The sequence below is a fragment of the Camelus bactrianus genome, chromosome 6, assembly GCF_048773025.1.
Source record: "Camelus bactrianus isolate YW-2024 breed Bactrian camel chromosome 6, ASM4877302v1, whole genome shotgun sequence".
NCBI lineage: Eukaryota > Metazoa > Chordata > Mammalia > Artiodactyla > Camelidae > Camelus > Camelus bactrianus.
In genome coordinates this window covers 7,948,776-7,971,389 of record NC_133544.1, presented here as the reverse complement: position 1 = coordinate 7,971,389, position 22,614 = coordinate 7,948,776, and the positions used below count along the sequence as shown (strand labels likewise).

Genomic DNA, 22,614 nt, shown 5'->3' with positions numbered 1-22,614 from the left:
AGGGCCCGGAAGAAGCAGTTCCGGCTTCGAAAGGGCGGGGCGAGGGCGGGGAGAAGAGGGGGCGGTGCCGCAGGTCGGTTCCAGACGCCTCAGGGGCGCGGAAGAGGAGAACCGGGATCGCGCGCAGGTGAGCAGCATCGGGGCCCGCGGCTGGCGGCTGGCCGGTTGCCGAAAGGGATTCGGGGGCTGTCCAGGGGCCCTCGGAGCGGGACGCGATGCAACGGGCCGGGCCGTGAGGGGCGACGGCAGAAGGGGCCCGGTGCCCGGGCTGAGAGGGGTCTCGGGGCGGGTCCGGCCTGGGCCGTCCGGGTCACCTTAGACCCAGACCCCGGAGACGGGCGCTTGGACCGCTGGCAGCTCCTCCGGGAGAGCTGCAGCCCCTCTCGAGCACCCCTTCCCCCAGCCCCCCTAGTCCCGTCCCCAGTCCCAGTATTGACTGGTGCCCATTGTCAGCAAGTTATTCGTCGCCCGCCTCATTTAGGTATTGTTTTCCAAAGCTTCATTTCGCTACTGTTTGTCTAGCGGCTTGCAGTTTACAGAGCGATTCATTCATCCTGGGTGTGCTGCGCCAGCGGCCAGGAAACGAGTTTTCAAGGCATTTGTGGGCCGAACTGCTTTCTCTGATTGATGCCAAAGCCTTCCGACCCCGCTGAAACCTGGGCAAGTACTTGTGCTATTCTGGGAGTGTGCGCAATCGTATTTCTACCTTTTAGGAGGCAACTGCTGCGAGGGCGGAGCCTACCCTTGACTTGGTAATCCCGGAGAAGGCCTGCGTGCGGGAGTTCCGTGACCCGGAAGCCAGGTATCCTGTGTTAGAATCCTGCCCCAGGCGCTTATTAGCCGAGCCACACTGAACCGGCCACTGCTCACTCTGAGTCTGTGTCAACAGGAAGCGTATTGGAACATCTTATTTCCGAAGATTGTTAGGAAACCTAACGATATCAGTAGGGAACGAACCTAAAAGAGTCCAGATGCGTAAAGTTTAACTAAGAATAATAAATTAAAACGACCGTTTTAAGGAGGTTTTACTTACATGTTGATAACTTTAACGAATGCCTTAGAAATATTAACACAGCATGGAAATGTTGGCAGGTGGAGAAAGCTCTGGTTCCCCTTTGCACGACCACCTTTTCATTTTAGAATAGTGTGCTTTCCAGTGTATGTAGATCCTGGGATTGTTGGTACCCCTCCTCATCCTTTGTAGACTCGTGCCAAGCATTCTCAGTAACTTCAGTTCCCTTGCTCTTCATTCGTTTAAAAATATTTCTGAAGGGTCCATTAAATGAAGTCCTCCACAATGGGTGATGATAAAAAGGTGAAGAGAAATTCAAGGAGCGTATGTTCTGTAGTGAAAGGGCCATTCCTTTATTCAATATTCAATAAGTACGTATTGATTGCCTGCTCCGGGACAGGGATTGTTGATACTGGGTATACAACAGTGAACGGATTAAGTCCTTGCCCTCATGGAGTGCTTATTTTTTTGAAGGGAGGAGAAACAAACAATAAGCAAATGTATCATGTACCATGTGGTGATAAATGCTGTAGAAAAAAAAAAAAGCAGTATAAAGGGAATAGAGAGGGGAAGAGGTTTGTCACTTTTCTACATAGGGTAAAGGAAAGGCCTCTCTTGTTTCGTAAGGTGACATTTTAACAGAGACTTAGAGAAGGCAGGAGAGCAAGGCAAGTGAGCATCTGGAAGAGTTTTCCAGGCAGGGGGAACAACAGAGTGCAAGGCCCTCTGGCAAGAGCATGCTTGGTGAGTTCAAGAACATCAGGAGGCGGTGAAGGAAAAGAGGGATGGAAGCTGGGGGATTGTCAGGGATGGGAGCTGGGGCGGGTTCCTATAGGGCCAGTATAAGGACTTCGGCTTTTTACTCAGTGGCTGAATGGGTTTGAGGAATGGAGTGACATAATCTGGCTAGAGTTCTTACAGGATCATGCTAACTGCTGTGTTGAGAATAGATTTGTGTGGAGGTGGGAGGACCAAAGGTGAAAAGGCAGGACCAGTTAGAAAGATACTACAATAATTCAGGCGGAAGATGACAGTGGCTTGAACTAGAGTGATGGCAATGAAGATGGGAAGAAGCAGTTGGATTCTGGATAGATTTTGAAGATGATAAGGCATGTTTGTGAATAATAATTATAATACTTGCCATAAAAGGAATATAAACAAAGTGGTATGAAAATGTGGGCTGTAATGTGGCAGGGAATTAGACTAGACCTTGAGAGGTTTGAACCAGACTTTTGACAAATGGGTACAATTGACCTCAAGTTTAAATGTTAAATAAATGACTTCTTTTGGAATGTAGAATTACATTCAGGCTGTCCATAGAATGTGTGGAATTTCACATATCAGAAAAGGAAAATAAAAATGGGATGGTTCTTATAAAAACAGACATGCTCCCTTCAAAGTGTGTTGCCTTGTACGTTTTGTGCTTTCTGGAAGAAATTCATCATAAATTGTTAAGGTGTAGGGCCTGTTGTTATTGTATCTCTGGCTCAAACGGGGTACAAACTCATCCTAAATCACAGTGTTTTGTGTTTTATGAGAGGCAAAGTACTGTGATAAAATGTTAACAGCTAGCATTAATTTTACGTGAGGAAGACGAAGGTAATTATCAACCAAACATTGTCAACTTTTTAAAAGTTCAGTAAAGGGATTTGAAATGACAGGTTAGAATACCAGAGGCTGAGTGGGTCATGTCAAAATAATCATCCTTGAAAGAAATCCACGTGAAATAAAAGAAAAGCTGAGACATTGGCCTGTAGGCCTTGTACCTGAGCTAACAGGAATAAGATAGTAGTGCTCCTAAGCTGGGCTCTCAGAATGGTACAAGGTGGCAGCCACAGCTGGTCTACACACTGTAGAAAGAGCCAACCTTGGAGTCAAAGGGCTTAGGTCAAAGGGTAGTCTTTCTTCTTTAAAAATACTTTAAGTACTTTGTTTTTAATAGGTAATAATTAACTGATAATATGTTCCAAGCTTATTGTGTGCCTGGCACCATGCTAAGCGCTTTCCACATATTCACTCACTTAGTTCTTTCCAAATCCCTTTAAGGGAGATGCTGTTGCTGGCTTCATTTTAGAGAGGGCAAGTGTGTGACTCGTAGGGATTAAGATATCTTGCCCCAAGTCGTGGAGTATGTGACAGAGCTGATATTCTAGTCCAATCAGTCTGTTCAAAAGAGCCCTTTAACCACCACACCATATGGCCACTTACTCATGTTGAGAGGATTTTCCAGACTGTGATGTATGATGCAAATAAAAGTAGAGTTGACCCTTGAACAACGCTGGGGTCAGGGACGCAAACCCTCCTGCACTTGAAAATCTGTGAATAACTTATAGTCAGCCCTCCACATACACAGCTCCACATCCACCAATTCAATCAACACAGATAGTGTGGTACTGTAGAATTTACTGTTGAAAAAAATCTGCGTGTAAGTGGACCTGCACAGTTCAAACCTGTGTTGTTCAAAGGTCAACTATAATCATGATTAAGATAGTGCATTCTAGCCCTCAGCTGACTGTTGTAATATCAACTGAAAAATCGAGCTTCTTTCAAAATGAAAATGTGACATCTGTGTACTGCTCTTGAAATCATTCTGGCTCTGTTCTTTTGTCATGCTGAATATATTACTGTCTTTTGATGCCCATTCTTTTGTCATCAAGGAGGATCTACAGTCTCTTTCCAGCTCTTTGATCCTGTAAGTTTGTGATGAAACAAAGTCTACTGAATTAAGTAGAGAATAAAGAACTTAAAGAACTTAGTGATCAGTATCTTGATAACTACTTTCACGAATTCTCCAAAAACTAACACAGCCCAAAAATTATACCAACAGATGAAGTAAGAGCTAGTTCTTAAATAATTTATCTGTGTTCCAAGGAATCATTTAGAAACTTTATGCAAGGTAACGCAATCTACCAGAATAACTAAAAGTACCCTTAAGGTGTTCCAGTTTTTGAAGGAGCTGGCAACAGAATGCTGCTCAGAGGCTAGTAGAGAGCCAGTTTAGAGTTTAAATGAAAAGCGAAGAGGTTTCCTGTTTCATCTCTTTAGATATTGACTTGTTTTATGTTGGTTAGAATGTACCTGTCAGCCACGGGAGGCTGGAGAGGGATCCAAGGAGGTGAGCTACGCAACTGGAAAAATGCACGAGGAACCAACATGGAGCAAAACAGCACTTTATTGCAGTACAAGCAGGTGGCACGCACGCTCAGGTGCACGCACTGGTCCTTTCATTACGCTCACGCATGCGTGTTGTTCATAATGCTTCCTCATGCTACTAACGCATGCATATATTTACTTCTTACCTCATACACATGCAAGTTATTGTGAACTTTGCCCTGGGTCCCACGGCCTACTCACTTAAGACCGCCGACATTCCACCCCCTAGGTCATGGGGACCCTGGTCCGCAGAGCAGAGCACTGTGCCCGAAGACCACAACAACAATATAGGGAACAGCATCCTATCACTAGACAGGCAGCTGCAATGGCCAGGACAGTTGGCCCCCATCTCCAGGAGAACGTTAAGGATGCCCACCACTCCTTAAGGGGATCTTAAATTACACCATCTACATGATATAGTTGTTGATCTATTTCTTGTAGTGCCTCAGCTACTTCCTTCTGGCGACCTGGTATATAGATACGGCGTTCAGTACGTAACACAGCGCATGTGCCGCCTGGGCTTGCAGTGAGAATATCCAGTGCCGTCCTGTTTTGTAAAACCACCTTTCGCATTTGGGTGGTTTCATCTAAAAATTCCTTGATGGCTTTTTTAGTTACATTTAATGTAGCTGATATGGCCTGAGCTAAAGCTTCTACCTGCAGTTCTACACTGATGGTCTCAGCACCTGGCAGGAACAGGGCCAGGGGATAAAACCACCAAGCTGCATGCTTTTCATGGTGCCAGCTGGGTGTGCAGCAGATCCCAGTTCACAGGGTGCTCCATTAAGGTGGGCTGGATACGTTCGGGCAAGTAAGCTTTACCCCAAGTACAGCGCCCTGTCCATTTAGCGGGGAGATGAGACCATCCATCAGCGCCACATACCCACAGGTACCCTGGAGACAGGAAATCGGTGGGTTTTGTGCCAATCAAATGCTATCCATCCCACCACGTAGAGGCATTTAATTGTGAGTGATGTTGGCACATAGCTCTTTAGGGAGCCACCCTACTGTGTGATTTGGAGCATCACTTTAAAACTGCTGCTCGATACAGAAGGGGCTTAGACTTGTTAATTTTACAAGAATACTATTCATCCATCCTCACCCATTCCATACTGTCCTCCACTTAGTGGGGTGCATTGACCTGCTCACAATGGAGCATATCTTCGATAGTCTGCCGCCACAAGTCCCAGGGCAATCCTGCTGCCCTGTTGGCGTTCCATTCGGTCATTGCGCTCCAATTAGTTTCGGACGCGGGTTATAGTTGCCATGGCAGTCCATCTCCTGCTTCTATGGGAAGTTCAGTACAGACCCAACAATGAGAGATGTTGTGGACTTCCGCAAATGTGTGCGCCCCGGAGAAGACAGTATTCGTCGTTACCCTGGGCAGAAGGATAAAGCAGAGGTGGACACCGTAATTGGCAAGTCTCTCCCTTCCAGGAGGATGCAGGCTACTTTACTGTCCTGTGAGAGTATAGTGGCAGGAAGGGCTGTTCGCCCTGGGCGCTGGTACCACACCAATCTGCCCGCACTGGGTTGGTTACACTCTGGAAGTGCTTCGGGGGCTATCAGTGGAATTGCCCAGAGTCACGGGGCTTCTGCTTCTTTGAGTAGGGACACCCCCATTTCTCCTAGGGTGACCCGTACATCAAAAGGCCACTCCCCCACACCGTGGGGTCACCTGCAGGGCTTCTTTGGCCCGTCGCCCCGTGGTTCTAAAAGGGCCAGCCAGGGGCCTTCAGCCTGAACCTGGTCCTTCCATGTCCATGTGTTCTGTTGTCCCGAGTTCAAAACCCTGGGAGCACGTAATATTAACGCACGCCCTACTATTGGTATATCGGAGGCGTCATTCATGGGCCCAACCCTGAGCCTCCAAGAGCTCCCTCGCAATAACTTATCTAAAGTGGGCTCATACCTGTTATGGCGAGGTTGTTCTTTTAAAAGACGTACCGCCTGCGGCAGTGCAGTGTTCCAGCCTCATGCTTGTGGTCTGAGAGCCCTTGATTTATCCTTTAGTAAGCCATTGTATTGCTCAATCATTCCTGCTGCTTGGGGGCGATAAGGCACATGCAATGTCCATTTAATATCATTTTCCTCGGCCCATTCCTGGGTCTGTTGGGCAGTAAATTGGGTCCCTCTATCACTTTGTGTTTCCAAGGGAATCCCGTAAAAGGCCCGTAAAAGTTCCAGTGCTGTGATGGTAGAGTCCTGCGTAGCTCGGAGCACCAGATGAGCGAAACCCAGGCCCGTATCGGTGTCTATTGCCGCCAGCAGGTACCGCAAACCCACACTGGTAGGAAATGGGCCTGTGCAGTCTGCTTGCCATACCTGCAACGGCTGGATCCCCTGTGCAATCATCCCCGCCTGCTGGGCCATCGCCGCCGGTGCGAATGGCACTTAGCACTCCATGGGCATTGCCGTACGGCATTCTTGGCTTCAACCTTGGCTCAACTGCCAGCCCCACCGCTCCGCTACCTGTCTCATCATGTGCAGGCCTACATGACCAAGTTTCTTATGGAGCCAGGGACCTATATGGGGTCCCAGAGCCATGGCCTGTACAGGGCAAAGTTGGGCTAGTGCGTCAGCGGCATCATTGCCCAGTGCCAAGGCTGGGCAGTGCCCTGGCACATGGTAAATAGTGTACTGACTTCCTAGGCCTTTGTCCCACAATTGTTTCCACATACACTATCCCCATAGAGGTTGGTGCCCAATCATCCAGTTCTGCATGGCCCACTGGGGCAGCCATAACATGAGGTCTCAGTGTACAGCCCAACTGTCCATGCAAATCCATGTAAGGGGCTGGGTTCATACATTAACGCCGTCCACACCACCTGTAACTCAGCCCATTGGCTGGACTGGCCTTCTCCTGTCTCATACCAGAAGGCTTCAGTGGCAGGGTGCAATGGCATTGCAACCCAAGTGGGCAGACTGCCCTTGCAAGAACCATCCATAACCAAGCATCTCCCGGGGGTGGCCCCTTTCCCTCGTGAAAGGGAATAAGTGTGGAATCCACCCCCTGATGCGGGAGCATCTGTAAAGCAGGCACAACAAATCTCACAGGCCCTAACACCTGCTGCAGCTCTGCAGCCAAGGGTCTAGTGGCGTAGTGGGACTGTTGTCCTAAGTAAGCACCCCATTTAGTTAGGGTCAGTGTGTGTGCAGTCCCCGATCAGGGTTGCTTTGCCCACGTATGTATGCGTCCTGCAGTGGGGTATGTGGTTTGTACCTGTACCTCCTCCTTCCCTGTCAGGGGCTCAGTGGCTATCAAAGATACGTAAGTTGCTGACAATTGTTTCTCAATTAAAGAATAATGATATTCAGCCCCTTTCCACAGCTGAGACCAGAACCCTAAGGCACCTTCCATTGCCCATGCTTTTGCCATAATCCCCAACCATATCCATCATTGTCCGCATGGACTGTTAGCCAGAAAGGGAGGTCTGGATCTATAGTGCGCAGCGCCTGCACTCGGGCCATCGCCCTCTTATTTTCTACAAATGCATGTTCAGCTTCATCTGTCCAATCCCAGACTTCTCCCTTCTTAATCAGTTTGTAGAGGGGCTCAGCTATTTGGACCAGATGAGGGATAAACACCCGCCAATATCCCAGAAGGCCCAAGTAAGTCTGTAACTGTTTAACCGTCTCCGGACGAGAATATGCCTGGATCTTGTCTCTCACCGCCTCAGGCAGCACTTTGTCTTACCCGACCAGACGACACCCGAGAATCTGACAGAATATCCAGGTCCTTGCACTTTGTCCTCGTTCACGGCGCTCCCCCAGCCCAGCAGAGCTTCTTGCAGAGTTGAGGCACTGGTTTCCAAATCTGAAAGAGAATCAGAGGTTAGCATTATGTCATCTATATAATGGAACAAACGAACAGTAGCCAGTTTGTGCCGTGTGGCCACGTCCTGGGCCACCAGGCCATGCATGGCATAGTGTGGGGCTGTGTAGGTATCCCTGCGGTAACACAGCAAACGTCCGTTGTCTACCTTCCCAGGTAAACACAAGCTGTTCTTGGCTCTCGGGCTACGTCTACAGAGAAGAATGCATTGGCCAGGTCAGCCACGTAGTGGCAAGTACCCAGTTCATGGGACAGCCGGCCCATCAAATCTGTTATATTTGGCACAGCCGCGTGCATGGGGTGGGGAGGGTGACTTGGTTCAGTTCTCGATAGTCCACTGTCATCCTCCAGGAGCCGTCTAGCTTCCTCACTGGCCACACTAGAGAGTTATATGGGCTATGCAACGGCCAAATAATACCGGCTTCCTCAAGTTTAAGATAGTCTGTCTTATCTCATCGTGGCCTCTGGGCACCGGATATTGTCTGATATTAACTATTTGAGTAGCCTGTGGCAGAACCAGAGGTGCATGACGGGGGTGCCCCTGTATAACTGTTTTCACCATGCGAACTCTCAGGCGAAATTCCCCTTGGGTTGTCTCTATTTGCAATCCTTGTAAAATGTCTATTCCTAGGAATATAAAAACACTAAGAAGGAATAAAAGTAATCAGTATCTTTTTTTATCAACAGTATCTTGATAACCAGTTGCATGAGTCCTCTAAAAACACTAACACAGGCCAAAATTATACCGACAGAAGCAAGAGCTATCGATGATTACCTTAACTTTTTTTTTTCTTTTGGTGGAAAGAGGTAATTAGGTTTATTTATGTATTTATTTACTTTTTAAGTGGCAGTACTGGGTATTGAACCCAGGACCTCATGCATGCTAAGCATGCATTCTACCACTGAGCTACCACCCTCCCCCCAACCTTAACTTTTAATAAAGAGCATTGTTATAACTGAAGTGGGACGAGCTGTAAAGACTTAGAGAAGGTCCAGCCCAGTACTAACATTCCACCCTCCCATAGCTTCAACCTCTGCCTGTTAACTTTATACACCCAAACCCAGTGCCTGGAATTTCCGGTTTTTTGAGTCAATTCCTTGGGCTAAAGCAGTCCTCTTACTTACTTTTCACTCATATATTCCTCTCAGAGGCACAGGAAACCCTCCGGGTGGGGAGGCATAACCTAAAGAGGACACAGCTGGAGGCTGCCATTTGCTTTAAAATTCTAGGCAATTTTGCATCACCCCCCATGATACTGTTGCTGTAACAGTGATGTGTATTTTCTAGGAGTGTCTGCCGTGTTTACCCTGTGGCTTTGTATGCCCCACATCACAGCGAAGTAGTACAGCTTGAGAAGCAAAAAGTTAGCGTTTTTCCTTTGGTTTGTTCATTCAGAAAATACTCAGTGAAGACCCACTGTGTGCCAGTCACCGTGCTGATGATACTGACATCACAGACCTCCACTTGCCGTGAGGTATGATGACAAGTACAGAAGTGTCGCAGCAGGAATTCTAAGGAATTCAGTGATTAACTTTACCTTGAGATCAGATACAGAATCCTGTGTGTCTGAGCTGAGTTTGGAAGAATTAAAAGGTCTGAAAGTAGTGTCAAAGTACAATTTTTTTTAAGTTAAAAAACATGGGTCTTACACAAATATATAGTAAGCATGTGTCAAAAATGGATTAAACTCATGAATTAAAGAACCATCAAGATGGTAAAGTTGATTCCAAGTAGTGTAGGAGAGACCAAAAAAATCAGTGGAAGAAAAACTGATGAAATAAGATTGCAGAGTTAACTCAAAACTGGCTAATGGGATTTCTACTTCTGGCTAAGACAGAGTAACAGGGACCAGATTTCCCCTTCCACCTGAAACAACAAGAAAGTGGGCAAAAAATATATGTAACAATAGTTTTAAGACTCTGGACCCTAGGCAGTGCAGGACAGTGATCCCTGAGAGGCAAGGTGCAAACTATTCTCTGGAGAAAATTTCTAGACATGGCTTCAGAAGGAGAAACCCACGTAAAGCCCAATGGTCTCCCTGAATTGAGGGTTTGGAGCAAGGAGTTCAGGAAGCTTGGGCTGCTAGGACTGAGTAGAAGGTACAGAACTTCACAGCGAGTGAGAGCTGTGGATACATACAGAGGATCCCCCTCCAGTCTGCAGCTGAATACTGATCAATATACAGGTATGAGGAACTAGCCAGGGCTGAGGAAAGAATTACCCAAAAGGATTAGAGGAATTTTCAGAGCTCAAACAGAACTAGTTTCTGTTCCTATCTCCCAGAATAGAAGACCTCATAATTCATAGGCCATCCAGTAGAGTACTCAGAAAGGTTTTGCCTCCCTCCATAGTGGGGAAAAATTAACCAGAGATTGAATCAGTTTTGATACTGCCTTAAAAAGTCTAAAAGCAAGACCCCAAAAGATCAAGCTTTTTCCAGATAACTACATCCTAGAGCAATGATCAATAATATTTATAGCAATATATAAATATCCAGCACCAGACAAGGTAAAATTCACATAGTCTGGCATCCAATGAAAAATTACCAGGCATGCAAAGCAGCAGTATACAACCCATAATGATTAGAAAAAAAACTATCAATTGAAACCAACCCAGAAATAACACAATGAAATGAGTAGACAGGGACATTGAAACATTTATTATAATTATTCCATGTATTCAAAAAATTAGAAGACTGAGCAAATTAAGTAGAAATATGAAAAAATATGTTTTCTAAACAAGAATCCAAGTAGAAGAGATTAGATACCCTAAAGAAAAGATTGGAAAAGAACTTGGAGACATAGCAATAAAAACTATTCAAAGTCAAGTAAAACACAAAGAGAAAAGAGACTGAAAAATGAACAAAGGCGTAGGACAACTTCAGTTGGACTAACATTCATGAAACTGGAGTCCCCAAAGAGAGGAGAGACAGATAAATGTTCGAAGAAATAATGACAAAATTTTTCCAAATTTGCTTTTATGAACCCACAAATACAAGAGGCTTAATGAGCCTCAAGCAAAAGAAATGTGAAAACTACACCAAGGGGAACAAAGATAATAATGACATCAGATTTCTCATGGGAAACAATGCAAGCAAGCCAATAGTAAAGAAACATCTTTAAAGTCCTGAAAGGGTGGGGGTGGGGACAGTCAGCCTAGGATTCTCTAGCAGGCAGAAATATCTTTTAAAAATATTAGCGATAGGAAGACTTGTTCAGACATAAATTGAAAGAATTCAGCAGCCTACACTACAGGAAATGTATAAGGAAAGCCATTAGGCAGAAGGAAGATTATACAGATTATAGACACACATGTAGATCAACACAAAGAAATGAGAAGCCTGGGCAATATTAACTATATGGTTAAATATAAAATGCTTCTTTTCTTACTACCTAAATCTCTTTGAAAAGTAACTGGCTGTTTAAAGCAGAAAGAGCATGTATTGTGAAGTTTCTAACATATTTAGAAGTCAAATGTATGACAAAAATAGCAGAAAGACTATATAATATACTCTTGTAAGGTTTTTATACATGAAATGGTATAAACTAGACTGTGATAAATTAAAGATGCATACTATAAACTTTAAAGCAATCACCAAAAACATACAACAGAGAGTTAATAAGCCACCAAAGAATGTAAAGTAGAATCCTAAAAAGTGGTCAGTCCAAAAGTAGGCAGAAAAATAAGGAAAAGGAAATAAAAGTACAGATGGGACAAACAGAAAACAGCAAGATAGTAACTACATCAGTCAATTACAGTAATCATATCAATAATCTCTTAGTAATCATATTAAATGTAAATGGACTAATTAAGCACTAATTAAAAGGTAGAGATTATCAGATTGGATGAAACAGCAGGACCAAACTATATGCTACGTACAAGATAACCCACTTTAACTATAAAGACATTGCTCTTTCTTCCCATTCTCAGGAGATTTAATCAAATTCTGTTGTTTAGGTATTAGCACCCTGTCAAATTGGGCCATTCCTATGTGTCACTCCCTTAACATTTTTCTTGTATTAGACTAGCTAGGCTAATCTCTTTACAATTCCTACTACACCCTGTAGCTTGTTTATTTATTGTTCCCTCTGAAGAATCCTTCACAATTCTTTAATGCTTTCTGCTTATCCATAAATTTCATCTGTGCTCACTCAAGCCCAGTTTTGACTGACCTGTTCCACAAGTCATGAGTCACACCCCATCAAAACTAACAATTATGTTGTAAATCACAGAATGTCAGATCTCAAGAACAGTAAAGAATTTCCTGTTCATTCCCCCTTTATTCTATAAGTAAGAAAACCATGAACCCAATGAAGTTACATGGCCAGCCCAAGTTTATACAAGTTTAGTGGTAGTTTGTAGTAGGACCAAGACATATCATTTTTTTCTCTAATTATACATTTCTTATGTTATAATTATGAAATGTGTGCATAGCATTAATATTTGTGTACATATTTCATGTGCCTGTCTTGCCTCCCAAATTAGGCTGTAGACAACTTTAATTAATACTCTAATGCTTGGGAAAAAGCTGGCTTTATAAACTTAGAGTCTAAGTTGACATGGTTGAAGAATAGAAATTATTCATTCGTTTTAACCATTCGAAACAATGATGGTTAATTTCCCTCCATAGAATTGCTAAGATTCAAACTAGATTTTGACATATATATTGCCAAATCCTGCTACTCATATATAAAATAAGCTTTACTTAGTAGTTTTACATCTATTGACTCTTTTTTTAACAATAATATAACTCAGAAAGGTCTAGACCTGTGCTGATACAGTAGGCACTAGCTATTTAAATTTAAATGAATGAAAATTATATAATATTTGAAATTCAGTTCCACAGTCACTCTAGCCAAACTTCAAGCGCTTCACAGCTACACGTGACTAGTAGCTACTGTACTGAACGGCATAGATAAAGAACATTTCCATCAAGGCACAAAGTTCTGCTGGTCTAGAATTTCTTTTATGATGGTAAGTTGTCTTGCCTACAGAAAGGGGAACCAGGGCAAGATTTTAGCAAGATTCACATTAATGAGTCAAGCATTCGGATAACCTGACAGCACCTCTGATGTTTCAGTAGTAATTCTAGTAGTTGTCCCTTCAGTAACATGGGTATGTATTTTCTCATCCCCAGTGGTGCAGGCCTCCACAGTCAGGTACACAAGATAATCCATTAAGAAGAAGAAAATAAATTTATATTTCGTCTTTTACCTTCTCTTTAAATTCATATTTATGTGTTTTGGAATGTTCATTGTGATAGTATATGTCAGTAAATGCACATATGAGATATGTGCTCAAAGTATTTTTAGTTACTGGGATGCATAATCAAAAATGTAGAAACCACTTCTCTAGGGACCCATTAGTAGTGCTGCCCAGTTGTTCCTGCTCTGTTTCTGTCGCTCCTGTCATCACAAACTGACTTCAGTTTTTTGGCTCTGTGTTCGTACTACTCAAGAGAGGATCTGATTGGATCGGCCAGTCACCATCCAGAATCGGGTAGTTGGACAGAGCTCTTGATTCAGAACAATTCATAAAACCCCTTGCCAGCCTCGAAACAGTGCCTTTAATCGAAACACCCATCCCCTGTACGTTTTGCTGTGATCATGGTGCTGGGGTTAAGAATACAAATCGTGAAACCAGTGATTAAGGAATCTTTCCAAAGAAGGCAGTGAGCTTGATAAGTACACTGGGCCTCCTTTTAAAAGTAAATTATGAAAGAAAAAAAAAGTAAATTATGACTGTTTTTAAGAGGAAGGTCAGGAAACGAAGTTTCTTTGATTACTTTATACTCCTTTCCCTGCTGATAGGATATGGACACTGGCAGGCAGAATAATGACCAGCCCCCCAACAGGACGTCCACGTCCTAATCCCTGGATACTGAATGTATTAATTTATGTGACAAGAGGAACTTTGCAGGTTTTTCAGGTTAAGGACCTGGATGGAAAAATTATCTGGGGTTGTTCACGTGGACCCAGTGTAATCACAGGGGTCATTATAAAAGGGGTGCAGGTGCCAAGAGTCAGAAAAAGGAGGTGTAACCGCAGAACCGGAGGTTGGAGTGATGTGCTTTGAAGGTGGAGGAAGGGACCATGAGACAAGGAATGCAGGTGACTTCTAGAACGCAAGAAAATAGATTCTCCCCTGAAGGCTCCAAAAGGAGTGCCACCCTGCTGACACCTTGATTTTAGATTTCTCACCTCCAGAATTGTAAGAAATAAGAAAATAAGTTTGTGTTGTTTTAAGCCACTAAGTTTGTGATAATTTGTTACAGCAGCAATAGGAAACTAATACAGACACGTAATGGTACTGTCTGCAAAGCTTTTATTAGGTACTTTCTAGCACAAAAATATCATCAAGGTTCTACTTTTTAAACCTCTTTCCTAAAGCTGTTGGCTAGCTAGATCAATGAATGCTTTTCATTTGAGGTAGACTCCTCAATCAGTTAGGATGCTTTCAGTAAAACAATAGGGATTTATTGGCCGCAATAACTGAAAAGTGCAGAGGCTGGGCACCGTCAGGGCTCTGGTGCCATTTCTCTGTGAATCTCTTGGTTCTGTTCTTTTCCCATTGTCAGCATCATCCTTGGGTTTCCCTCCTCTTGGGATGGCGACCAGGAACAACTGGGGCGTGTGCTGCAGACTATGCTGGGTTGAAGTGACTAGGAAGAACTCTGTGTACTGATTAGTTTAAGACAGTCTTTAATTGGGGTTGGGGTCAGTCTCACATAGCTTGGTTACTTTCTGCATAGAAAAGGATGAGGTATGATTCCCCTTGGAAAATCTGGGTGCTATTAGGAAAGGAAAAGGATATTGATAAATAATCAAGAACAGTTACAACCAAAATAAGATCATTGGAATAATACCTGAAAATAATAAAGCTTAAAATGTTGCTAACTTGTGTAATACTTCAATAATAAAAATATTTTCATTTACATGTATCATCAAAAGTTCTGAATGTGTTTACTACTTTATGCATCATTCAAAGACATTTCAGGAAAAAATCTGAAAATTCAGTCTTAGGAAAGGTGTCTTTCTCTTGTTTGCCCCTTGCTGCTAATTACTCTGCAACAGTTTGATGAACTACTTTACTGACAGTAAACTGCTGCAGAGTAATACTTCTTCCATTCTAGTATTAGCTTCTTCATCTTTCTCTATCACTAAGGTCTTAATTGCAATGAATTAGACTCTTTTTTTAAACATATAAACATCTTTTTCATGTAATTATTATTATTTATGACATCTGTAATTGAGGTGAGCAAAATAAAGATTGGTACTCAGGATGTTAAGTGATTTATAGTGGACAGCAACATTTCAAAATCTTCAAAATTGACTGGAAAAAAAATTAAATTGGCTCATTTCTTATACATAAACCCAAGTTTAATATTAAGGAGTATAATGATTATTTCTAGACAAGGTGGAAATTTTTAGAAAATGAAATGTTTCACTTTTGCATATAGTAAGTCAATGTTAGATTTCAGTTATCTGACAAATTCCTCCAGCAATAATTGGTAAATTTATAATTAACTTGTTAGTAGTGAGCGACTAATCCTGTAAAATGCTGTGGGAGACAAGCTAAAAGACCCTTAAAACATATCATTAGCTGAAACAGGATTGGAGGACTATATTTGCACATTTGCAGTTTTTTGAGATAGCTTTACATAGTTATATAAATTGCCTTTAGCAAATACTTTTGGTTTTTATAATGTGCAAATGACTCGTAGCTATAGGTACTCTGGCTCCTTAAGATTTTTGCTAATAATTGAGAGCAGTGGCTATACGGTAGAATCACCCAGAAACTCTGAAAAAATACCCAAAAAAATCTCCCAGAGGTTTTGATTCAGTTTCTCTGAGATGGGGTTTGTGGCTGAGATTGAGAACCACTAATTTAGAGGATTTTAAACATCACACAAATAGAGCACAAGTTAGTCACTTTAGAAAAAGAGTTGGAACTTGTAAGGTAATAGACAAACAGTATAAATAAATGTTCATGAGTTGAAGAGTTGTCCTATATTTAGAACAGTGGAGGCTTAATCCATATCAGATAAATGAAATCTTAATTGACTTTTAAAGCCTAAAGGTTAAAAAAAAGCATAATATCTGATTCTGAAAAGCTGTTTTTACATTCCATATTTATTAACTTTTCTCATTCATACACTTCAAGTTTTTACAATGCTTCATTGCTCCACCAGTCACAGAAGAGAAGCAAGAACTACATAGCAAAGTGGCAGTGATACTGGGTCAAGTTAGCCTGAGAAATGACATTTTTCAAGTTACGATATATGGGCCAGTTCAAATAGTAGTGAAAAGATGAGTCATTCAGTGAGTGCTGTTGGAATAACAGGCTATCCATTTGGAAAATAAAGCTACACAAAGTAAATTCCAGTTGTATCAAACAGTTAAATACAGGGATAGAGAATCAGAATTTTAAACACAAGTTAGAGAGGTTTTAAAATATAATCACGGAATGGGGAAGGTTGCTTCTTAAGCAAAACCCCAAATCCAGAAGTCATAGAAGGAACTATTGAGAGTGTACTCCGGTAGGTAGAGATCTGAACTCTGATTTCAGACACCCTCAGTTCACTTCCATTTCTGTTTTTTTAAACAGCTGTATGATCTTGGAACTAAAAATATCCTATAAATACCCAGAAAGATGTTTAATCAAGGAAATGCATATTCAAACAATGAGACACTATTCTTTGCCTCTTAAATTGACAAATATCAGAAAGGACTGGAAAGGGCGTGGTGAAGGAGAGTGCGGTCCCTCATATTCTGTTGCTGGAACATCAGTCAGTCCAGCCTTTTTCTGAAGGGTGAATCAGCAGTACCTACTGAAAGATAAAACAAGCATGTACTCTGACTCAGCAATTCCAGTTCTAAATATCTATCCTAGAACAATAATGCATTTAAAAAGAGGTATGTACTAGAACTTTTGCCTAAGTGGTGGTATTTGAAATAGCTGAAAATAATATCCTGGATTCTTACCAATATGGGAATTAACCTCTTGGGGAGAAGTGGAGAACAGAGATACTTTTTTTGAAAATCTGTGGGTCTAATTTTGCTATGCAAAACTACTGAAAATGGCTGTAGGCAGTATTTTCCCTAAAAGTTGTTAGCTAGTTAATGTATTCTAATAAGCAGCAATTGTAAGGCAGGGCCTCTTTTAATCAAACATTAATGCGTGGCATGTCTTCCAGTAAGTCAGTTTTATATCTGCTTTTTTGCAGAATGGAAACAGACTGTAATCCCATGGAGCTAAGCAGCATGTCCAGAGTTGAAGAAGGTGCAGAGCTCAATGGCTTTGAAGGGACCGATGTGAAAGACATGCGGCTGGAAGCCGAAGCAGTCGTCAGCGACGTTCTCTTTGCTGTGAACAACATGTTCGTCTCCAAAACCCTGCGCTGTGCAGATGACGTGGCCTACATCAACGTGGAAACGAGAGAGAGGAACCGATACTGCCTGGAGCTCACCGAAGCAGGGCTCAAGGTAAGTCACTTTTCTCTCTCGAGAAAAAAGAAAAAAAAATCACATCTTTACCTCCTTATCAAAAAGGGTCAGGGTTGGGGGGAAAGGGTGAATGAGGGATAAATTAGGTGTTTGGGATTAACAGACACACATTATATGTAAAATAGAGATAACAAAGACCTACTGAATAGCACAGGGAACTATATTCAATTTCTTAATAACATATAATATATAATGGAAATAATATAATAACATATAATGGGAAATAATCTGAAATAAATATATGAATGTGTATATGTGTGTGTATATATATATATACACACACATATACATATATATATAAAACTCAATCAGTTTGCTGTACACCTAAAACTAACATTGTAAATCAACTACACTTCAATAAAAAATAAAATTAAAAAAAGAGGGGGATCAGGAGTTGGTGAGTAGGAAAGAGTGTTGGATGAGAATTCGATACTCAGGAGCCGCCATGATTTTTTTAAGGAAGCTTTTTTCCCTAGGAATTTTTTATTCTAAAGTCTTTCAGTCAACATGGGAAAATTGAATTTTTTGAAAACAAGAAAACAGATTTGATTTGCAGAGTGCTTTCTTGTAATCATCACACCCCAAATTAATTTAATTCTTATGAATAGCTAAATGTGTCTACCAGAATGATGCATTCTCTGCATTGGTTGAGTTTTACAGTCACTGTGTTGAGAGAATCTATTTCCACCTCTTACTAATGTCTCTTCTACTAAAACAACGTACTTGACTCCACTGTTCACTAGATGTTAGAACAGAATTAAGTCACAGCAGAAGGCTCCACCTCCAGATTTCCAGGAGTGTCCTTTGTTACATGTAAGCTTTTCTAGGCAGAGTGACCTCGACCTCCCTACATCATTTAAACCAGAATCCTGCATTTAGAATAGTAGAAAGCACTACCCAAGAGCAACTTTTCACTAAAAAAAAAAAAAAATTACTACATATTATGGAAATTTTTGACCTACTGAACAAAGGAATAGACATTAGAAATGTCTTCTTTACAAATATCATATGATATCCCTTATATGTGGAATCTAAAATATGACACAAATGAACGTGTCTACAAAACAGAAACAGACTCACGGACATAGAAAACAAACTTATGGCTACCTAAGGGGAAAGGGGGGAGGGATAAATTAGGAGTTTTGGATTAGCGGATACAAACTACTATACATAAAATAAACAACAAGGTCCTCGTGTGTAGCACAGGGGACTATATTCAATCTCTTGTAATAAACCATAATGGAAAAGAATATATATATGTATAACAGAATCACTTTGCTGTACACCAGCAACTAACACAACATTGTAAATAAATCCACTATACTTCAATTAAAAAAAGTCTACTTTAACTTTACTAATGTCTGTTTTGCTAATTAATCTTCTCTCTTGGTCAAAGATCTCTGACTTTTCTGTATCTGTTAAGAGTAGTTCCCCAGGAAAGTTGCACAGCATCATAAAGTAGGGCACCTGGTTTAAGCAAGTAAATATAGCAGATGATAGGTTACACAAGCGCAGGAACGTCTCTTTATTCCACTGGATTCGGTTGGCCTAAGATGTATGTGAATCACGTGGCCCTTGCGGGAGGCTCGCTTACGCTGAAGCAGATTGCAAGGCCAGCATCCTCACTGCTCTCAGTGCCCTCACCATGGCAGTTTAGCTTTCGGAGCAGTCCCTGAATGAACTAATCTTTGTGCTCCCCTGCCTAAATCCCTTAATTTGTACTAAAAGCTTATCGTTTTGAGAAGTAGATCTTAAATGGAAATAGACAAATGGAAAGTAGAGATAAATGACCCCAGGTGAATTAATTCTGTTTTACACTGTTTAATTCTGGTGAGGTAAGAAAGATTCTGGTGAGAGTCAGAAGTCTTATATGTGAATTTGAGCGATCTTGGGTGAGTCAGTCAACCTGCATACCTGCTTCTTTATCTATAACCTGGAGATTTAAAAAAAATGCAAAGGAATCGGGGGATGATTGTGTGAATAAGTCTGCAGAAAGGGCTGGATCGTTATAAAACCTGGCACGTAGGAACTCAGATACTTTCAGTTTTTTCAGTCTGATTCAGTTAACATTTACTGGGCAGCTATCCTGTGTCAGGAATTAGAAATCAAACCATGTGAAAAAGACGTGATCCCTGTCCTGTAGGAAGAGCAGTCTAAGAGGGGAGCAAGCAAAATCATAGTGTGTTGCAGAAGGCGCTGCGGCAGCATGGCTCTGAAAGGGTGCAACTCATCTCCCTCAGGTGTCCGCCTCTGCTTTTCATTAAAAACAACAATGCTGCTTCTGTTTCCAACATGAACATGCATCTTCCATCTTGAATCGATGTTATAAAAATTTAGGGTTTATTTGGGGAATTCATAAGCTTTAGTGAAGTCAGCAAAAGCTAAGTTGATTTTGCCCTACAATATGCTGGTGAACCATGAAGTAGATCTTAAAATCTTGTTGGAGAGAAAAGCTTTAGCTGTGTTTAAAGAAACACACACACACAATAACTTTCCCTTTTATCTCACGGAGTTGAGCAGGTAAGTAATGTATTAGTAATGTGAGAGTGGCATTTCAGGTAACTAATTATAACGCCGAATGAAAACTGTAAACAGTTTGTAGAATTCTTTATAAAGAGTCCAAATCGCATAAATAATGATAAAAATATGGACTAATCATACATTATTCTAGTGCCTTTATAAAAAGACCCTCGGTATATGTGGAATTAAATAGAAGCATGTTTTAGACAGTGAAAATGAAATATTGTTTTTGTATAGCTTTTTAAATTCTTTCTCTATTTTTACATTCCTTTCAAGATCAGGAGTAGGTAAATCAAACCATTTAAATTTTGAGAAAAAAATTACAAAGAGAGCATTTGGCTGCTGGTGTTCCTGTGTGTTATAAATCGCTTAAATATCACAGGTTGTATTAAAAATGTGTATTTTAACTACTGATTGAGAAATACATAATGTCATTACAGAATGACTTCTGTACCACGATGATATTTAATTCACTGTTGCATTTCTCTCGTAGGTAGTAGGTTATGCTTTTGACCAGGTGGATGATCATTTACAGACTCCCTACCATGAAACGGTCTACTCCTTGCTGGATACGCTCAGCCCTGCCTACCGGGAAGCATTTGGAAATGCACTCCTTCAAAGACTAGAAGCTTTGAAAAGGGATGGGCAGTCATGACTAAGTTTCTTCCTGTTAGGGGAGGGGGTGTCACTGGAACAGAATGTTGACACAAAGCTTGAAATTCTTGCATATGGTCATAGTAGAAAATGCTTTTTTTTTTTTTTTTGAGTAAAATTAGATTTATTCTGAGAGATGCACACTCCATAGACCAAGTATAGGTCATCTCAGAAGGCCAGAGAGGCCTCGAGGCGTGGGGTAGGGGGCGGTGTTCAGTTTAAAGTAAAAGTAGACACACACTCCATAGGCAGAGTGCAGGCCATTTCTGAAGGTGAGGGAGCAAGAGGCCAGAAAGTGCATTTTTGATTTTGTGTCTTTATCATGTTTCAAATTTAGGCTTTTGGTTGTGAACGTTATTGACTAATGAATTATCTTTCTTAGTTTCTGATTCATTAAGGAAATCCTGAGGCCACTGCTGTGCCACCTTTATTAGGACATGCAAATTTCTTCCTATAGCATCTCTGCATTTCAAAAACCTAATCAGTATTGTATTCTCTTATTATAGGACTTCGATGCTGCCAGCACTCTCTCTTACATAGGAAATTCTAGATTTGCACAGTGATTTAAGAATGAAAATGACCTAACTTCAAACTTTGATTCAGCTTGCTAAATCAGGGGTTTACTGACTTTGTAGTAATTATTTTGCTACCAGCCTTATTGGAAACAAATTATCAACTAGTTTCCCCTGCACAAATTTTGAAATCTACTTCTTCATTTAATCTATTTATATTATGAATATGAACTGATAAAAATGAATTAATTATATATTACTTAGCTAGTATTACATGAAAAACAGGTACTGAGACAGTACCCTATTCCTAGTTTGCAACAGCCAGCCAGCTAAGAGGACAAGCTGTTAGCAAATGAATGTAATAATTACTTGTTTCCAAGACATTTAAGCACATAAGCAAATGCAGGAACAGGCTCCATTCTTTTCCTAACAAAAAGCATCTTCAGTGCGTGTGATTTAAAAGAAAGAAGATTCTGATTTCCTAGAAAACAATATTTTGGCCTGTGTTGATTCTTATTATGAATGTTTGTTTACATAATGTACAGTATATATTCAGAAAGTATTTTTGCTTCAACATTTACTTTCTATAACGTAGGGCTTTGGTATTCCCACAGCACCCCTCCTTCCCAACAGATGTACAGTGTTCTGTCTCAGTGCTAAATCTGCAATGTAATGTGAGTGCATTGTATGGGTTTGAAACCAAAGGATGAATGAAGCATTCAGAGACTTAATATTTGAAAAAGGGAGACTCTGTATTTTATATTTTATTACAGGTACTAATATTTATAAAAATAAACTGTACCATGCTGCTACGTGTTTTCAAGTACATGTTGAATAATTCGGATTGGGGTGTTGTTTTTTTACCAGTCTGAAGCAGCAGCTATAGAAATGTTGAACTAAGATTCTGCATCTGGACCCACCTTCATAATTTGTCATTTGAAGACTTTTTTAATCATCATTAAATAATAGGTACCTTTAGTCTCTGAAGACCATGTAGACCAGAGCAAATTAAACTTCATTTTGGGTCACTCTTCGTTGTCAAAGTTCATTGGAATGCTTAAATTATGTTTGAGAAATGCATGTTCATCCTCAGCTTTATTTTCCAATGCTTAACTGGGCAACGAAGTCTAACTTCAGGTTGAACTTTCTCATGCTTAATCTCAGGCTAAATGTAAAGGATGTTTGTAAAGTTTAAATAAAATTCTGTTTACTAATTTTGAGTTAAGTATAAAGAAAAGTGATTGTATGTTTAAAAATCGAAAGTGTTAGTTTTGTGATAAATGATTGATTCTGAGAGCTTCCGTTTCCATTTTTGAATTCCATATTGTTACATTTTGATGTGAAGTGGTTTGCTTTTTTTGTTCCCATGAAAGAGTAACAGAGAAAAGACACTAATAAAACTACAGATATTAAAACCTCCA

At 41.1% G+C, this 22,614-nt stretch overlaps 1 protein-coding gene across 1 annotated transcript; it reads left to right on the top strand.

Annotated features, from left to right (window-relative positions):
- Positions 1–45: 45 nt before the first annotated feature.
- Positions 46–22,614, top strand: GSKIP (GSK3B interacting protein). Its single transcript, XM_074365068.1, has 4 exons — positions 46–127; positions 714–802; positions 17,228–17,486; positions 20,521–22,614. The coding sequence occupies exons 3-4, from the start codon at positions 17,229–17,231 to the stop codon at positions 20,680–20,682; spliced, it is 420 nt and encodes a 139-aa protein (XP_074221169.1). The 5' UTR covers positions 46–127; positions 714–802; position 17,228; the 3' UTR covers positions 20,683–22,614.

Excerpts from the sequence above, each read along its gene's own strand:
- GSKIP (XM_074365068.1), top strand. The coding sequence starts at position 17,229 with ATGGAAACAGACTGTAATCCCATGGAGCTAAGCAGCATGTCCAGAGTT. Across the intron at positions 17,487-20,520 it reads TCACCGAAGCAGGGCTCAAG|GTAGTAGGTTATGCTTTTGA; the intron begins GTAAGTCACTTT and ends TTTCTCTCGTAG.